The sequence below is a fragment of the Numida meleagris genome, chromosome 3, assembly GCF_002078875.1.
Source record: "Numida meleagris isolate 19003 breed g44 Domestic line chromosome 3, NumMel1.0, whole genome shotgun sequence".
Classification (NCBI taxonomy): domain Eukaryota; kingdom Metazoa; phylum Chordata; class Aves; order Galliformes; family Numididae; genus Numida; species Numida meleagris.
In genome coordinates this window covers 24,039,751-24,055,857 of record NC_034411.1, presented here as the reverse complement: position 1 = coordinate 24,055,857, position 16,107 = coordinate 24,039,751, and the positions used below count along the sequence as shown (strand labels likewise).

Genomic DNA, 16,107 nt, shown 5'->3' with positions numbered 1-16,107 from the left:
GTGTCTGTCTTAGAGGGCAAGAGGTATGAGGAGCAGATGTCCCTGGGTTTGCTCAGCCCAGAGCAGAGGAGATGAGGGGCCTCACGGCAGCTGCAGCTCCTCACAGGTAGCAGAGGGGCAGCGCTGAGCTCTGCTCTCTGGTGACAGTGCCCGAGGGAACGGCATGGAGCTGTGTCAGGGAAGGGGCAGGTGGGGGTCAAGGAAAGGGTCTGCACCAGAGGGCGGTGGGCATGGAACAGGCTGCCCAGGGCAGGGTTCAACAAGTGTTTGGACCGTGTTCTCAGATAGAGTTTGAATTTTGGGTGCTCCTGTGTGAAGCCAGAAGACATACTCAGTGGTTCTTTGTGGATCCTCTCTGTGATTTCATGAAAGTACCCCAAGTGTCATTTTGGCTGTGATCCACATGAGCTATAGCAAATGAATTTAGGTACATGTACTGAGTTATCTCGTGGTCTGTACTGCACAAGTATTATCAATGAAGCAGTCTTCAATTCATGCACTGTTCTCCAATGTTTGATTGTCACCTCTTGGTGAAACTCGTTTAGTCTTGTTTATCTTAGTATAACTCTTACAGTGCAGGCCAGATACTTTTGTTCCCACTTAACCAGTATAAGTCTGAGTAACTCCATGTAATATAGTGAACATGCACCTCCATTTCTGTCAATGTAAACAAATCAAGGATGAAAGCCTGTGCACCAAATTTTAGTTGCACACGGCTTTACTAGACAGATGCCTAACAGTGCAAGTCTGATTTTTCCATGCCTTGCACTGAAGTAAACAAGAACAGAATTATTATAACACTACTGCATCAGAATAGTACCTGATACTCCTTTTGAACAGACTGTTAAGAACTCTAATGGAGAAGGCTAAACAAAAAAAAAAACAAGTCTCTTTTACACACAGGATGGCAAACAAACTCAGCAAGCAGTCTGCCTCTTTGTTATCATCTTTCATTTCTTAAAAAACCTTTCAGAAAAATTCAGCCTCAATCATATCATCTAATTTGGCGCAGCTCCACAGTAATTATGATGGATTCATGCTGCATCACTTACACTGATAAAAGGAAATTACCAGAAGATTCCAGAAGCACTTAACTGGACTTAATTCCAAGCATAAACTCCTAAGTGCTCCATTGATGACTGTCAGTTTGATTACAGGATGAATCACATACCAAGAAATACTATGACTGTGTATTTTAAGAGAGTTTTATTTCCAGCAGTACTAGGAGGGTGGGGAGAAGGTTTTGCTCAGAGATTAAAACACTCATCCATAGTTTCATTTGCCTGTGGGATGAAGGAAGGCAAATTTTAGGGAAAAGATTATACAGAAAAATTACATGTACAAAGCTGACATTTTACACTAAATTGATCATTTACGATCATTAGGTCATCAGAAACAGGATGGAAAGAGTTTATCAGTAAGGCAAAGCACAAACAGAACACGTGGGAAACACAGTCAACAGTGACACTAAGTTACAGCAAGGATTTGTAGCTCAAATATCCATTCAGTAAATATGCAAGAAGCACTTTTGCAAGATCAGTGCTCGCATTTACAATTTCAAGCTAATGAGAGAGAAAAACACTAGAAGTGCTTATGCAAGAGACAGAAACAGCATTTTTTACTTTTCTTTTTTTGTCCTCTGTGCAACAGGCAAGAGGCATTTGGAGCTGCAGTCACCAATGCTACAGAACAGGTTTGTAGGCCTGAAGCTTCCTCAAGATTCCCTGCAGACTGCCAGCATGGCTAGATTTACACATGGTAACTTGTACTGAGCACTTACTAGGACTTCATTGACCACTAATGGTTCATGAACATCACGAAAACATCTAACCTATCAAATAAAACAACCACATGCAAAACAAGCAGGGGATATGGAGCACACAAAAAACTAACAACATTACATCACAGGGTTGTGTTCACCTACTAATTTCAGTGATGCTGGTCTGCTAACTGGTATTTAATTGTTACTACTTTTTTTTTTTTTCCCCCTTTTTTAAAAGAACATCTCACAGATGCTGAGTCAGATGGTTAAATGTTGCTACTACCAATGCTCCTAATATTCCTTCAAGATTATTTATAGAGCAGGACGGCCAGGACCAGCACTTTCATCGCTTGTAATCACTACCAGCTTTTCCTCTCTAATTTGTCTGTATTGCTTATAGTTTTCTTCCAGGATACAGCTTGTTAGTATCTAATGTGTATTATTCACATCTACTCTAAGATTATTACTCAGTCAATGCCAGTACAATTGAATTTAGATACACTGTTCTTATTTCAACTGTATCCAAACCACAACTGTTACAGGAAACTTCTGGTCTAAGTTACTTTCCAAACTGATCCTTAAACCCTACTTTCTTATATTGTCCAGCAGCCATTTAGCAGCATAAGCTACAGGAATTTTCACCCCATTATCTACTGGATTAGCTTCCAGAGAAAACAAGCAACTTAATAAGTAGAAATATTCTATGTAAAAATTAAATACAGTCAAGGTTTGTATTTCAAACCAGAATTCATTGGGGACATCAAGGAACTGTAGTCTTCCAATTACCATGGTTCAAAAGGAAGTCATTGTGAAGGAGCAGCTCATCATGGGCCCTTTATGGTCAGCCCGTTAGCTGTTCTCCTCGGCCCATGGCTCTATAGATGCCACACACCAGTGATAATCTTCCCCATTGTGAAAAGCCTGCTACACATTAAGCCAAGGCAATCTGAGCTCAAAGAGCAACTAAAATACACCCAAACTGGAGAAGTTACTGTGCTAACAGTTCATTCTGCTATTTGCCTTAATTTGCACTGCAATTGAGCAAGGATCCTGTGGATTTCTGAACAACCCCTTCTTTCCCCATGAACCAAATAGAATCCAGACAACTCAGGCGAAGTGCTACCCAAACACTTCTGTCAGTACAATATTGGCTCTTCTTTGCCTAAATAGAAAGCATTATTTCAAATCACATGCAAAAACATAGTTCAGGTAGCTCTCTATGTATTTACTACAAGACAAGTCTTAGGTCAGTAACCAGTGCCATCTACCTAGTAAAATATTAAATAAAATGCAAAGAGTCAGACAAGAAAAACAATTTAGCAAAAAAGAAATTCTCTTCTTCCAGGGTGCAGTGCATCTAGCCCAATGGTCAACTTTACAAAAATATAAAGCTTTTAAGAAGTCAATTCACAGACATTCATTAGATCATCTATCAAATGAGCATTATGCCACTTATGATCCTGCAAACCAGTGCCTACAGTACAGAAAGTCTCCTCCAAAACGATGCCTGCCAAGTGCAGCAGTCTTCGCATTACTTACTGCTCAGCATGCACATACAGATACTGAAGAGTTGATTATGCCCTCATTTCAGGTGTTATCCCCAAGGATCATTTCAATGGTTTTAGCAGCTAATGGTGAATTAATATGTTCCAAACCGCTGCTCTTCTTCTCAGCAACTGTATTTTACTACTTCCATTACCTTTACTGTATATGTATAAGCAGGAGGCCTTTCTTTGGCCTGAGTTATTTACCCTATAATTCACAATTCTGTTTTCAACCAGTATTTACTGCTGAATCATGCCAAAAACCACATATACTGAATGATGCAGTGGGTCATACTTTAAAGCCCTGTGAAATTTCTGGTTTCCTTTCAGCCAGACATAAGCTTCCCATTATTTTGGGCCAAACTTCATCCACTTTTAGAGCACGAGGCAAACACACTGACATGGTGAAAATGTACTCCTTTGTATTATACTTTAAAAAAAATAGTTCATCTCTGTTGCTTGACAGTTTGATCTTTACTTTTGGAAGCATTTAGATGACAGGCTGCAATCGGAATGCTCCTCAGCTTTCAGTAATCCATGGGAGAATGCTGAGATGTCCAAACATCGACATGATTTTAAGTTCGACCATCTCAGTAGACTTGAGCTTTATGCACCTGAAAAAGTGAAACTAACCATATCACTGCCCACAGGCAACTTAAAATGCACCTGTGTGCAAGCTATCTGATTGGTTTCTACATTTGCCTCATAGCAACACCAGGCCCCAGCTAGTAAGGTCTGGGTACTCAAGAGCACATGGGTAGCCACAGTTTTCAGACAGGATAACATTCCTCAGGAGTGGTTAGTGAAATAACTGCCCAGAGTACCAACACTGAGTCTAATGTACAGAGACAAGAAACAGCAAAAAGAAAGCAGTTGCACATACTGATTTTCCAAACCTCAGAGTAACTGCTCACACAAGAATGCTTTGAATACATTACATTTGCAATAAAGAGCAGTTTTTGCAACATCCAGATGCTTAGAACTAAGTAGACAAGCATCAATATCACACAGGCATGCCCTAGGCGGTCTTGAAAGTTTGGCCAATTTTTTTTTTAAGAGTATATGAATCCTGTCAGACATTCTGGTAATCAGGCATCTAAAGGTGCTGGGGCAAGTACCTTAAATTCTCTATTAACAAATTTGTTTTCAAGAATGAAGACAGACCATAGTGCACTTGAAACTAATGAAACAGAAGTCTCTAGCTCCACAGAAGAAGAAGAGACACTATACATTAAATGAAGGGGTTGGCAACTGAGCTGGCCCAAGACCCCAGCTGCAACCACTCTACAGCCATGCGTGTCCACCTCAAGTCACCTGGGGAACAGTGCATCCAAAGCAATTCACAGAAGGATTCACAGGACATCTGCAGCCACAGCAAGACAAGGCAGCTGGTATGGATCTTGTAGTGTAATGTCAAATCCTTAGAGCCATTATCCAAAGTGCAACAAGTTTGAGCAGGCAGCAAGCACACAGGGAAATGGGTGTGGGGAAGCAGAAGGAAGGGTATACAAGGATGCTTCCTGCTTTCCCCAGAAGGGCACCAGCTTCAAGGCACCCCTCTCCTTCTGAAGCTGAGCCTTTCTGTGAGTGCCCTGAGCATACACAAGAGCAAATCCCCAAGCCTCAGGCCTGGGCACTTCGTAGAGATACTCCCTACTCACTTGACTGAGAGCACCCTCAAATCAATTATCATTTTCCTACAAACCCTCCTGAACACCCTAAATGAGGTGGGCATATCTTCACTTGTAAGACATTTTCAGCTTGCCGCAATGGCATATGAGCTTATGCAAAAGCAGCAGATACATTGTTCAAAATGTAGTTCACTAACAAAGCTACATACAATTGCATTAATAACAGCTTTAATATTAACTGGGCTTCACACTTGCTCAAACAAGTCTGATGTGACTCTCTTTAAAGACAGATCCCTGTCCTCCTTTAAACAGTGAGCAAATAGTACTTAATTTTAAGGATTAAAATTGATCAACTATAATGCTTATCCCAGTGGCTAAGATATACAGAAAGTAAACGCATGCAATGAAGTCAGCTGACTCAGAGTTTTATTATCCTCTACCCTTGCAAATAATTTTAGTTTTTGATGTTTGCAATCAATCTGGCAACCTCTCACCAAAACTTGAAAAATAACTGACTCCAAGCTACACCAGAAACCTACATGACCTGTGGCAAAATGTCCCAGGTATTTTATACATTTTTTTTCCCAAAAGATAAGCCATTAAAAATTGTTGTTTCTCTAACAATCTTCATGTCTATTTTGTGGTAAAATTTTTAGATACATTTCCTAACAATACCCTAAATCTGCCGACTCACAATGAAAGATCTCTCAGCTAAAGCAAGCAGTACAGGCTTGATTCCTTCCTTCAAGGGAGCGTGCTTCTGCCAACATTTGTAATCACAAACTCTATACCCTGTCATTTCAGCTACTTTCCCAGCTTGTTCTTTCTCTGGGTTTGGTTTAGTTTGTCTTGCTTTGTTTTGAGCATTTTCCAAGGTTTGAAATATTTAGGCTGAACCAAAACTATTTGGAAAAAACAGGAGTTTTTTTCCACCTTAAAAGCAGAACCTAACACAGGAAACTCAGCATAAGCAACAAAATTAAATGGGCACAAACACCAGTACTGATTATCCACTTCCTTCCTTTTCTAAGCCAGAAAGCTGAGCTCTCCAGCCCTCCCACACCAGCTCTAATCCCTAGAGAGGCTGAGGGCTCCCTTACATGGGTACACTGAAGTAACTACTCAAAATACACAAAGAAAAACTGCCTCTTGAGATAACTCTTTGCTCAAGCAAAATGTTCTTTTAACTGCCCTCCCATTCTCTCCTGCTTTTCTTTCTTTGTTTTCCTCCCCTCTTTCATATCATTCTTGTTACCTCTACAAACTGGGGTTTGGAGAGCAATACATGAATCCTCTTTATGATCTTGTCTACTGGACTGCCCTTTATTATCCTTTTCCTCAGCTATATATTAAGATTTGGGTTAAACAAGTCCTTCCCCTTGGTTTGCAAGCATCTACACTCTATTCCTCTCCTTCCAGCTACTGTTTCTTAGTCTAGTACCTCCATAGCACGGGAACCCTCAACAGGAAGCAGCCAACTGGTGTTTAGGCAGCACTGCAAGAAAGCTTCTAAAAGGTTTGTTTAGAAGAATCCAAGCTGGGCCTGCTATGCTGGCACTCTGAAACAGTACTGAATTCATACAGACTTCAAAAAACATGATACATCCTATAAGCTTCTGTTACTCCCAACACAACTAATCAACAGATTTTAAATCCAGAAAGTTCAAGATGTTACATAAAAAAGACAAATCACTAGCAAAAAAGCACCTATACCTCCAGTTGACGTGGTTTATCTTGGAATTACCCTTGGAATTTTTGCCTATTGTTCTCTGCGCACAACGAAACATTTCTATTTTTAGGATGTCTGGGAACACTTGCTAGGGTTTCTCTTTTTCACTCTGTGGGATCATAGTGCCATCTATTGGAAAAGTTAAGAAAAGCATATCCTTATTTGTTTATTTTTAAGACTAAAATATTACTTTGGTTTCAAAATAATTAAGCGGATCAAGTCTTCATCATAATATTTTACAGACTTTTTTGTAGTATACAAAACTCAATACAGTGGAAACTTCAACATTGATACACTCAAATTGTATTAAGCAAACACTCAAGAGCCTCACAAAGATCAGGACTACAACATGCAACAAGCAGAATAAATGGCAACAAGTTATATCAAAAGCAATACATGGCAATAACTCTGTCTTACCTTCTCCCACCATCCTACATCTCCCATTCCAGTGGGACTTCCCATGCAAGAAATACCACACAAATGTAAAACCTGTCCCATAAGTTGATTGTTATTTATTGTTCACAACCACACAGTAGATGGATCTTTGTAAGATTCTTCCTCTAGCAGTAAGTAACAGGCATAAGTAACCTTAGTACAGCTTGCATCACACAAATGTTTTCTAGGTATATCATCTGCCTACATTAAAGTTTTAGAAAATACCAATCACACACAGACACTGTAGTAGTAGTATAAGGGTATCTTTACATACACCTACATAAATATATACATGCTTATATGTATAAGCCACTACCAACTAGAATTAAAGCACTAACCAGTAGTTCAGGACCTAGACACCCAACAAAACAAACAAAGAAAACCTTTAGGATAAACAAAAATACATACTTTTCTCTCCTAAGCCTTAAAGACGCCCATTTTTTTTCATTAAAAAATACTTTAAAATGGAAAAACAGAAGCCAGCCTGGGGCTCTCTGTCAGAGTTAGAGAAGGCAGAAGGCAAGACCATAGCCTCACAAGCCTGAAGCTGTACAAGCGCATATCCTAAGCTCCCTTCCCAAAGCACCCAGCTTCACTGTTTCACCAGAGCAAAGAAACAAACAAATAGCAGCAAACAAGCCCACAACAGCCTCCCAGCCACCCAAAGAAAAACACAAACTCACTAACCTCTGCTCCAAAATAGCACCCTTCTTCCTCAGGCTGCAGCAGGCTGGCAACAAGGCCCAGGGCCTCCATACCAGAGCAAAAGCATACCCTAGCACCACCAGGTGTCCACAGACAGGCCATAAACAGCCACACCTCTCCCCAGATGCTTTAATTTATCTTACCTCATGGCCCGGTGCTCCTCAGGATGTACTCAGACTTTTGTAGAAGTTCTGTTCAATTTGTTTCATGAACAGCCATTATACACAGGTAAATAACATTCTTCTGTTGTGTGAGCAAAGTGAATTCCCCATTAACTGTCCTGATTTCACATGACTTCCAGCATGAAATCGCCATCTCAGGCTCTCACTCAGGTGTTAAGCAATAGAGCCAATCAGGAGTGTAGAGTTCTGCTGCAGGAATACAAACAGGTGTTCCTCACATGGCAATTTTGATCTTTTAGTCTTTTTTTTTTTTTTTTTCCTTCAGAGGCAAGACAGAAATCCCCTTTGAGAGAGAACATGGGCAAAGGAAGGATCATAAGGATGAGGGAGGCCTTGAAGGAGGCTATAGCACTGTGCAATTCTTACTGCTTGTACTACTGCTCTCTAGTGCAGCAGAAGCACATTACAGAGAAGCTGGGCTGCTGCTGTGAATGCAGCAAATAGCATCATTTTGTGCTCCTTGCATATAGCAAAAATTGCACTATCACCCTCAGTAAACCAAGGCAAAACCCTTACTACAAATATAAGGCTCCTGTTAGTCAGGGAGAGGAGAAAGCAGTATTTTTCCCCAAGTCTTCAAAAAGGTGGGTCCAACATGGGGAACAGGTTGCCTCCGCCATCACAAACACCAGGCTTTCTGCTATTCTTCCTTTCAGTTGCACAAAAACAGTGCTTTCATTTTTATTTTTTTACTACATTAACACCTCTGTAAACGTGACTCCATCTTGTCTTCTCTCCCTATCATTCTAATGTACTCGTACATGAAGGAGAAAATGTGCAAAAGCAAACAGAGGATGGATTGTATCTACACTTTGTTTACTTAGGCCTCATTATACTGATACAGTGCACACCTCAGCCACAAGCATACCACCACTGAAATCAGTGGTGAAGTTCCTGAAAAATTCAGAGGGGACAAGGTGGTCACGAGGATAGAGAAGATGTAGTAACTAAAGAACTAGAATTAAAAGTGCCACTTCAAGGAATTAGGTGCCTGCAGTAACACACCCATGGGCTGATTTGGGTAATGGCGATGCCTCTGCCTGCACAATCCCAAGGTTCTCGATGAACTATTTATATAAGTTGCAGTGCTGCAATACTAGATTAGATGTTAGCAGGCATTTTTTACAAGCTCTGGGCCTAAATGCTTGAGTGGTATCCTCCAACTTTCTCTTTCTGGAAGAAGTTGCCCTTTTTCTCCAGCCTTGCCACTTCTCCAATTATGAAAGCAAATCTAAAACTGAGTTCTCTTCCTTCCTGCTCTGGATTACACATTTCCAAAACATTACCATATTAATGAGCAGTTACAGTGAATATGCATGCTAAGGAGGCAAAGGAAGAGATTGCTTGTAGTGATCGCACCAGTCAGAAAGTACCACTGTGTTAAATAACCTATTATAGAGCAACCTTTATTTCCTGCAAGGTGGCAATGCAGTTCCTTCCAGGAAAACGTTGATTACTCCACACTAAAAAGCTGCTCTATAAAAGTATTAAACACACATCTATATACGCACATGTCTACACAACCAAATGCATAGAAAAAATGCCTGATGCATGCACTCCCTGTGTATGTCCACTTCCCCCTACTTCTACAACAAGCAGTAAGGATCCACTCACAGGTTCAAAACCTCCCTGGCAGCAAGGGCACGCATTAAGAGCCCACGTATAATTTTTCTGAACACTTTTCAGTTCCTCCATTTCCTCCTCAGGAGCAGTCTCAAAAAAAGCCCTTTCTCCCTCTCAAAAAGGGCCGTGCTCCAGGTGAGGCTCGAACTCACAACCTCGGCATTGCTCGGCTTTAGTACTGCTGTATAAGTACCGCGCGCTAACCGATTGCGCCACTGGAGCCCTGACACCAACTCCTCCCGAACGCTTTATCAAGCACTCGCCCGGGCTGGGCGGGAGATGTACATCGGGCTTCTAGTCCGTGCCCTACGCCCCTTCACGGCCCCGCCGTGTCTCGGCTTCCTGCCAGCGCCGCTCTCCCGCCATTACCAGCAGCGCAATCCCGGGGGAGAACCGGGCTGGCGGCGCCACGAAGCGCGGGAGGGCGGAGAGCAGCCTCGGCGGCCGGCACAAAGCCCTCCCACCTCGGGTGCCCGTCGGACGCTGGGCCGCATGGCGGCCCCGGGAGCAGTCCGGCCTATCCCCGGCGGGGGAAGCGTGGCCGGAGGCCGGGATGTGTCCCGAGATGAAAACACTGAATGTAACCATTATTTATGTACAGGAACAGCACAATATATACACGTGATTTATTACTTTCTTAGAAACAGTTATTAGAAAAACCTTGTGCATGCATTTACTGTTAAAGTATAGTGCTGACATGAACTTATCTTGCAGTCATCTCTGTCACTGTCATTATCTCAACGTGGCAGGAAAATGGTAAACAGAATTAGCATCAGCAGACATGTAAACCCAAGTAATGCTCCAATACTGCAACACAGTTGGGACAAGGACGCAATTTCTCTATTTTTTCTTCCCATCATTATGCATTGTCATCATATTTACTTCCCTAGATGTGAGACAGCTCCGCTGGGCTGCTGACATAATCACCAGAAAGAATGCTTGTTTTCTGCATCTGCTTTACTGTGGGCAAATCAACAAGCTCTAGACCTGTCATAACAGAGCGCATGGCTGTGCAGTGCTGCAAGAGCACTTGGGTTTCATGGCCTCTAAAATGAAATATTCGTGATCCAACACAGCAGGTGACAGGCACTCAACCAGCTTTCAGTAGGTAGCACTGATATCCAAAGTTGAGTGTCAGGTACATGCGGCTTCATTACCTCCTCCCCTACAGAAGATTCATAAATGAGCTGAAACCTTTTGAGACTGTGCTTGATGGAGACAGGGCGCTTCTCACCTGTCAAGGCTGCTGTTCTGCTGTTGGTGCCATTAGTGTGGGCATTACTTAGAATATGATTCAGTAGTATACAGCACTGACAGGTGAAGTAACACGTAACCACTGTATCTTAACTACTGATGAAAGTGACTGACAGAGAGAAGAAAACTACTGCCAGTTCATTTCTTAGAACAATTTTACATCATTGTGTATTGTTTAGATGGCATGCCAGAACACTGCAGTTGTCTTCATCACCCTTACTAGCGCATCATTACACTACCAAGTAAAATACATTATGCAAAGATCACAGTGAATATAATTTCATCCAACCAGGTGCTTCTTTGGCAAGTACAAAATTGTCAGGATGAATTAAAGGTGAAGCTATGAATCTACAGACAAGTTATTCATTGCAGATTCAGCCTTAGACAACAGGAAGGACTCAATGAATCTGCTTGTGATATTTACACAGATAATAATCAGTGCTGTTGCACTTGAATCGGCCTTCCCATAAAAATGATAGCAATAGTAAAGATTCAAGTAGACGTTGCAGGATATTTAACTCTTCTGCTTTGCAATGTGATCTTGTTTTTTACATTTGTCCCCACCAATACTGACTGAGGCCCTTGATAGTATGTTTATAAATAAAACAGTGAAAACATGGTCATGTGAGCTAGTTTGTACATGGGAACAAAACTTCACTTGGGCTCCTGTCATACATTTGTTACCAATTTGAATTTTTATTTCCAACTACGCAGGGTTTTTAAAATATAAATAATGCTTTCTGTTTTAAAAGTACTTCATTTATATTGGTTCTCAAAGAATTTTTTAGGACACAAAAAACACAGAATTGACAAAAAAAGAGGAAGCATGTTCGGGTGCTTTTTTTCCACAATAATACTTTTTCCTGCACCCATAACACAAAAGATAGATTGATTAGTTTTGTACTTCACTAGGCTTGCATTTCTCTCAGCAAAAGCTGACAAATCTTGAGCCTTTAACCTGTGTCTTCCCCACCTTAGGGAAGGATCTGAGCCAAAAGCAGATGTGGAAACCCATGCTTCTGGAACAGACTATAAAGGATGTGAAGATTCTCTGAGAAGCAGAAAAGCGAGAAAAAATACAGGTCCCAAACAAGTCATGAGGTATACAAACTTGCCTGGGTCTCACAGAGACTGCAGCACTAGGTGTGGTCTTCGCCTCTCCAATACGCTTCACAGACATTGGGTTTCATTGCCCAGAACTTCCAGGCTGCACAGATCATTTCTTATCTCTCCTCAAAAAAAAAAAAGCAACATTCCCTTACTTTCACTACATAAATGGGGAGCCCACTGTATTTTTCAAAAGGTTCCAAAAAAATGCTGCCCTCTGACAGTCACCTCCACTTCCTAGCAATGGTGAATTTTATAAGTGAACTTTATTGGTTTCCTGAATGCTTTCCCCCCCCCCCCCCCCCCATTCCTCACTTTAGCCATAAAATGGGTTTATCAGCTTGTACTGAGATAGTGTTCTCTGCAGGTAATGATGCCTTGTATTCTGCTTAGCGGGAAAAATAGTGGAGGCTAGAGATGAGAGTAGGGAATTGAGACAGAATAACCCTACAGTTAAAACTTGCACATTAATATTGACTTTATCAAATCCAGCATGTGTTTTTTCCTGCTGTGAATCTGGACAATCTCTTTGCTCTCATGCCTGACAAATGGAGTCCCTTACTAATGATGAGGTAGAGCTTTACAAAAACCATTGTCATTAAAAGTGTCTTCAGTTCTCCTGGCTGGGTCACAATCCTCTCAGTGAAAGTGCCTTTTAAATGGAAGATTGCTTTCCTTTGCAGCTAAATAGCGTGCCAGCAGCCTACAGAACAAAAAGCACCAAAATGTTCCTGCCTGTAGGTCCAAAACCGGGCCTAATGAATATGCTATGCAGTGATGTCTCACCACAGTCATTCTAATGGTGGAAAATTCATGTACTAAATAAATAATGTGTTACTTTTTTTTTTAAAATAATTGAGTGAAATAATAAGTACATTAGGCTTATTTCAGAGGAAAGCATTGCCAATACCATACTGACTGTAATAATGTAACAGAGCTATAATCCCCATGTGATTTTTTTTTAATCTTAAAATAAGCTGAGTTTTTTTGGATCAATTACGTAAGTAATTTAAACTAAATTGCAAAGAAGTAGTAGGGATGAAAGTAAAGCGGAGAGTCACTCTCATACTTACTAAAGTAAGAGTTATAGCATTAGTTTCAACTCACACTCCATTGCTTTTCTTTTTCCACTCATAGGAAAGTTATATTGGTATAAGCTGAAGAACTCCCCAGTTTGTACTGTTCCAGCATCCTGACTCTTCAGTCCAGAAGCTGCGCAGCCCATAGGAACAAGTCATCAAGGATATATAACCCACTTTTAAATAAATCATGCTATACTCTTATGCCCATGCACACTGACACACTAAGCACGGTATAGATATTGTCACAAGACTAAAGTGCAATAAGAACAACTAAAGAGTCACATACCCTGTCGTTTGGCCTAAGAAGCTTGAGGGGAAGTGGGAAAAGGAAACAGGACTGTTATTAAGCCTGAAACATTCAAATAGACAGTTGTGTACAAAAATACATTGTTTTTGTTATATACATGCAGCTGAACTTTGAGCACTGGCTCTCAATTTGCATTTAGCTTTGAAGTTTTCTGTTTCTATATTAGATATACCCAAGTTTTCATAACTCGATGTAACGAGACAATTTCTGTAGAGAGGTAACATTTGTTGCAGCTAAGAGAATGAAGCAACCTCCTTGAGGTAGAATGAGCCTCAGATGAAAATACATTTTTTAAAACACTGGTCAATTATTAGCTAAGCTGCTAGAGCATTAGCACTCTTTCTAAAGTAACCTTTGGTTGATGGACCTGTCCCCTTTGACAATCCAGCCTGAAGACACCTCCTCTACCAACCAATCCTGAGCTCTGGGGACTGTGTTGCCTGTGGTTTGCCCAGAGAATGAGCGCTGTGCGAACTCAAACATCTTCCTGAAAAGCTTCCTAGTAGGTGGTGGAGCTGGAGGATCATGGAGCTTCTTGTAAATGTCAGACAATGGATAGAAGAAAACAAGGCAGCCTTTTTACCACCTGTGTGCAACAAGCTTATGTAAGTAAATGAAGGAGCGTTATATGTTGTTCTTAGATATAAATATTCTTAGCTATAAGAGGAAACTGTTAAAATATAAGAAAGTGTAGTTCTCTCGGACAGCAGTCACTCATACTGCAGCTTTGAAGAACAGGAAGTAACTTGCACATATTTTGTGGTGACTTTGCAGAAGATCAAGTATGTTTACCTCACTTCAGCTTGAAGGCAGTTAGGCCACTAAGAGACTTTGCATCAGGCCCTCTGACAATAAACTCATAGAAATCTGAGGAGATGGCATCCCATCCATAAATTGTAAGATCTAGCCAAGAGATTTGTGCTACCATCTTACAACCTGAAACAGCTGAGCTGCTGAGGGTCATTCCAACACTGCAGAAGGGCCAGATATACACGAGCAATCAGAACTGGCAGGATGTGTCACATAAAGACAAGGAGAAAAGCAGAGGAGGAATGCAGGAATTGCTAATTTCCAGGGCATTTCCAGAACTGTCAGTGCAGGGATGGACCCTCTGTTCTGCATGAGGCTGAACAGGCAGTGTTTCAGGGGACTAATTAGCAGCTTAGAGCTATGAACTGTATACTGAATAATTATCCAGCTAACAGAAGAAAAAAGAAGCATGGACATTATGCAAGCTTACAGCATGCATATTGTCAGTATCAAAGCCCTTGAACAAATTTCAGTCTTGAATTTCTGGTTGTGAAGTTAGCAAGGATTTCCTTTGTCACTGAAGTCAAGGATAATATATTTAGTCTAAAACTACCTCTGTGTAAAATTTTTATAAGAGAGAGAATAATCTATAAGAAATGATAGAAAACCTGCAAGCAAGAAAACTTGCTTTTTTTCCTTGTTTTTCAATTTTAATTATTTAAAAAAGCATCAAAGAATGTACCTATTGCCCTATCCTTAAGTACTACCTCTAATAAAAAGCTGAATGGCCAGCACTGTAGCAATGACATAAATTTCTGTTCACAGATACATTTGCTTTTCTAATTTATGGTTGCAGGGCTAAAGGTTGTAAGGTAAAATGCACATCCTAACTGAGATGTTGCTATTGAAACTGAAGTTTTATGTTCTGATTGAGAAATTATGAAACAAATCACCGCAACAGTTTTGCAGTGAGAGAGAGAAGAAAATGTCCTCACTTTATGAGTGCTTTCATTTCTTTCATGTTCAGAATGGATTTAGGAAGCACTTCATAATGCATAGTCATTTCTAAAGCTTATCAGTGATGTCAGTAAAACATTACGTGAAACATTCATGTTTTTCTTTCTTCATCAGTAAGATGAACCTTTTTGCTATTACTGAACTATTCTGCACAACCTACCAGCTGCTCTGTAATCATGAAGTAACTGTGGAACATGAGGTCTATCAGAGATTAGAAAGTGATACAAGTTTCTAAGTTGTCAGTGTTGATGAGTCTCCCCCATAAATACTGCAAAAAGCCACAGTGAAACAAGGGACATTTTTCATGATAAAACCTGCATAGATTAAATAAATCCATTTTTTTTTTCCATCAAAGCTTCAGCCTGTGGAGGAAGAGGGAAAAGCCTTGTATTGTGTAGATTGAGTCTCTCACCACCTGCTCCTGGTGCTATCTACATGCTTTAAGGATTAATCTTTAGGCCATTATCCAGGATTTGACTAATAGATTTCCAAGATTATTTTCAAAGACTTGATCATTTATGTGCCAATTACAAACATGCAAAGAAATCTTCTCACTGGCACTCTCAAGAAGAACAGAGTTAAGATAAAGGACCTGAATTTCCTTTTTTTGAAAGATCCACAACCATAAAGAAAGCATCACAAAGCTATTCACTTCAGCAAAGCCAATATAAATAGAGGAGAAACAAGCTGATAGTTGATGGAATCACAGAATCCTTAGAGTTGGAAGGGATTTCTGAAGGCCATCTAGTCCATCTCCCCTGCAATGAACAGGGACATCCACAGCTCGATCAATTTGCCCAGAGCTTTATCCAGCCTCACCTTGAAAGTCTCCAGGGACGGGGTATCAACAGCATCACTGGGCAACCCGTTCCACTGCCTCACTGTAAAAGATTTTTTCCTTGTATCTAACCTAAGTCTACCTTCTGAGCTTGAAGCCATTCCCCTTTGTTCTGTCACCACAGACCCTGCTAAAGAGTCT

The 16,107-nt window shown here is 40.8% G+C and overlaps 2 protein-coding genes and 1 non-coding gene across 16 annotated transcripts in view; 1 reads left to right on the top strand and 2 right to left on the bottom strand.

The window, feature by feature from the left end:
- Positions 1 to 16,107, bottom strand: part of MTA3 (metastasis associated 1 family member 3) — a 696,451-nt gene that overhangs the window by 474,975 nt on the left and 205,369 nt on the right. The window lies entirely within an intron of this gene.
- TRNAI-UAU lies at positions 9,739 to 9,833 on the bottom strand. The gene is made up of 2 exons: positions 9,796 to 9,833; positions 9,739 to 9,774 (listed from the first exon to the last, which is right to left on the bottom strand). It is a non-coding gene; the product is annotated as a tRNA-Ile (tRNA).
- The window catches only part of HAAO (3-hydroxyanthranilate 3,4-dioxygenase), a 31,540-nt gene continuing 27,730 nt past the window's right edge, over positions 12,298 to 16,107 (top strand). The window contains exon 1 of the mRNA XM_021389473.1: positions 12,298 to 13,966. Within this exon, the coding sequence (XP_021245148.1) occupies positions 13,887 to 13,966 (80 nt within the window). The 5' untranslated portion in view covers positions 12,298 to 13,886. The remainder of the gene's footprint in view (positions 13,967 to 16,107) is intronic.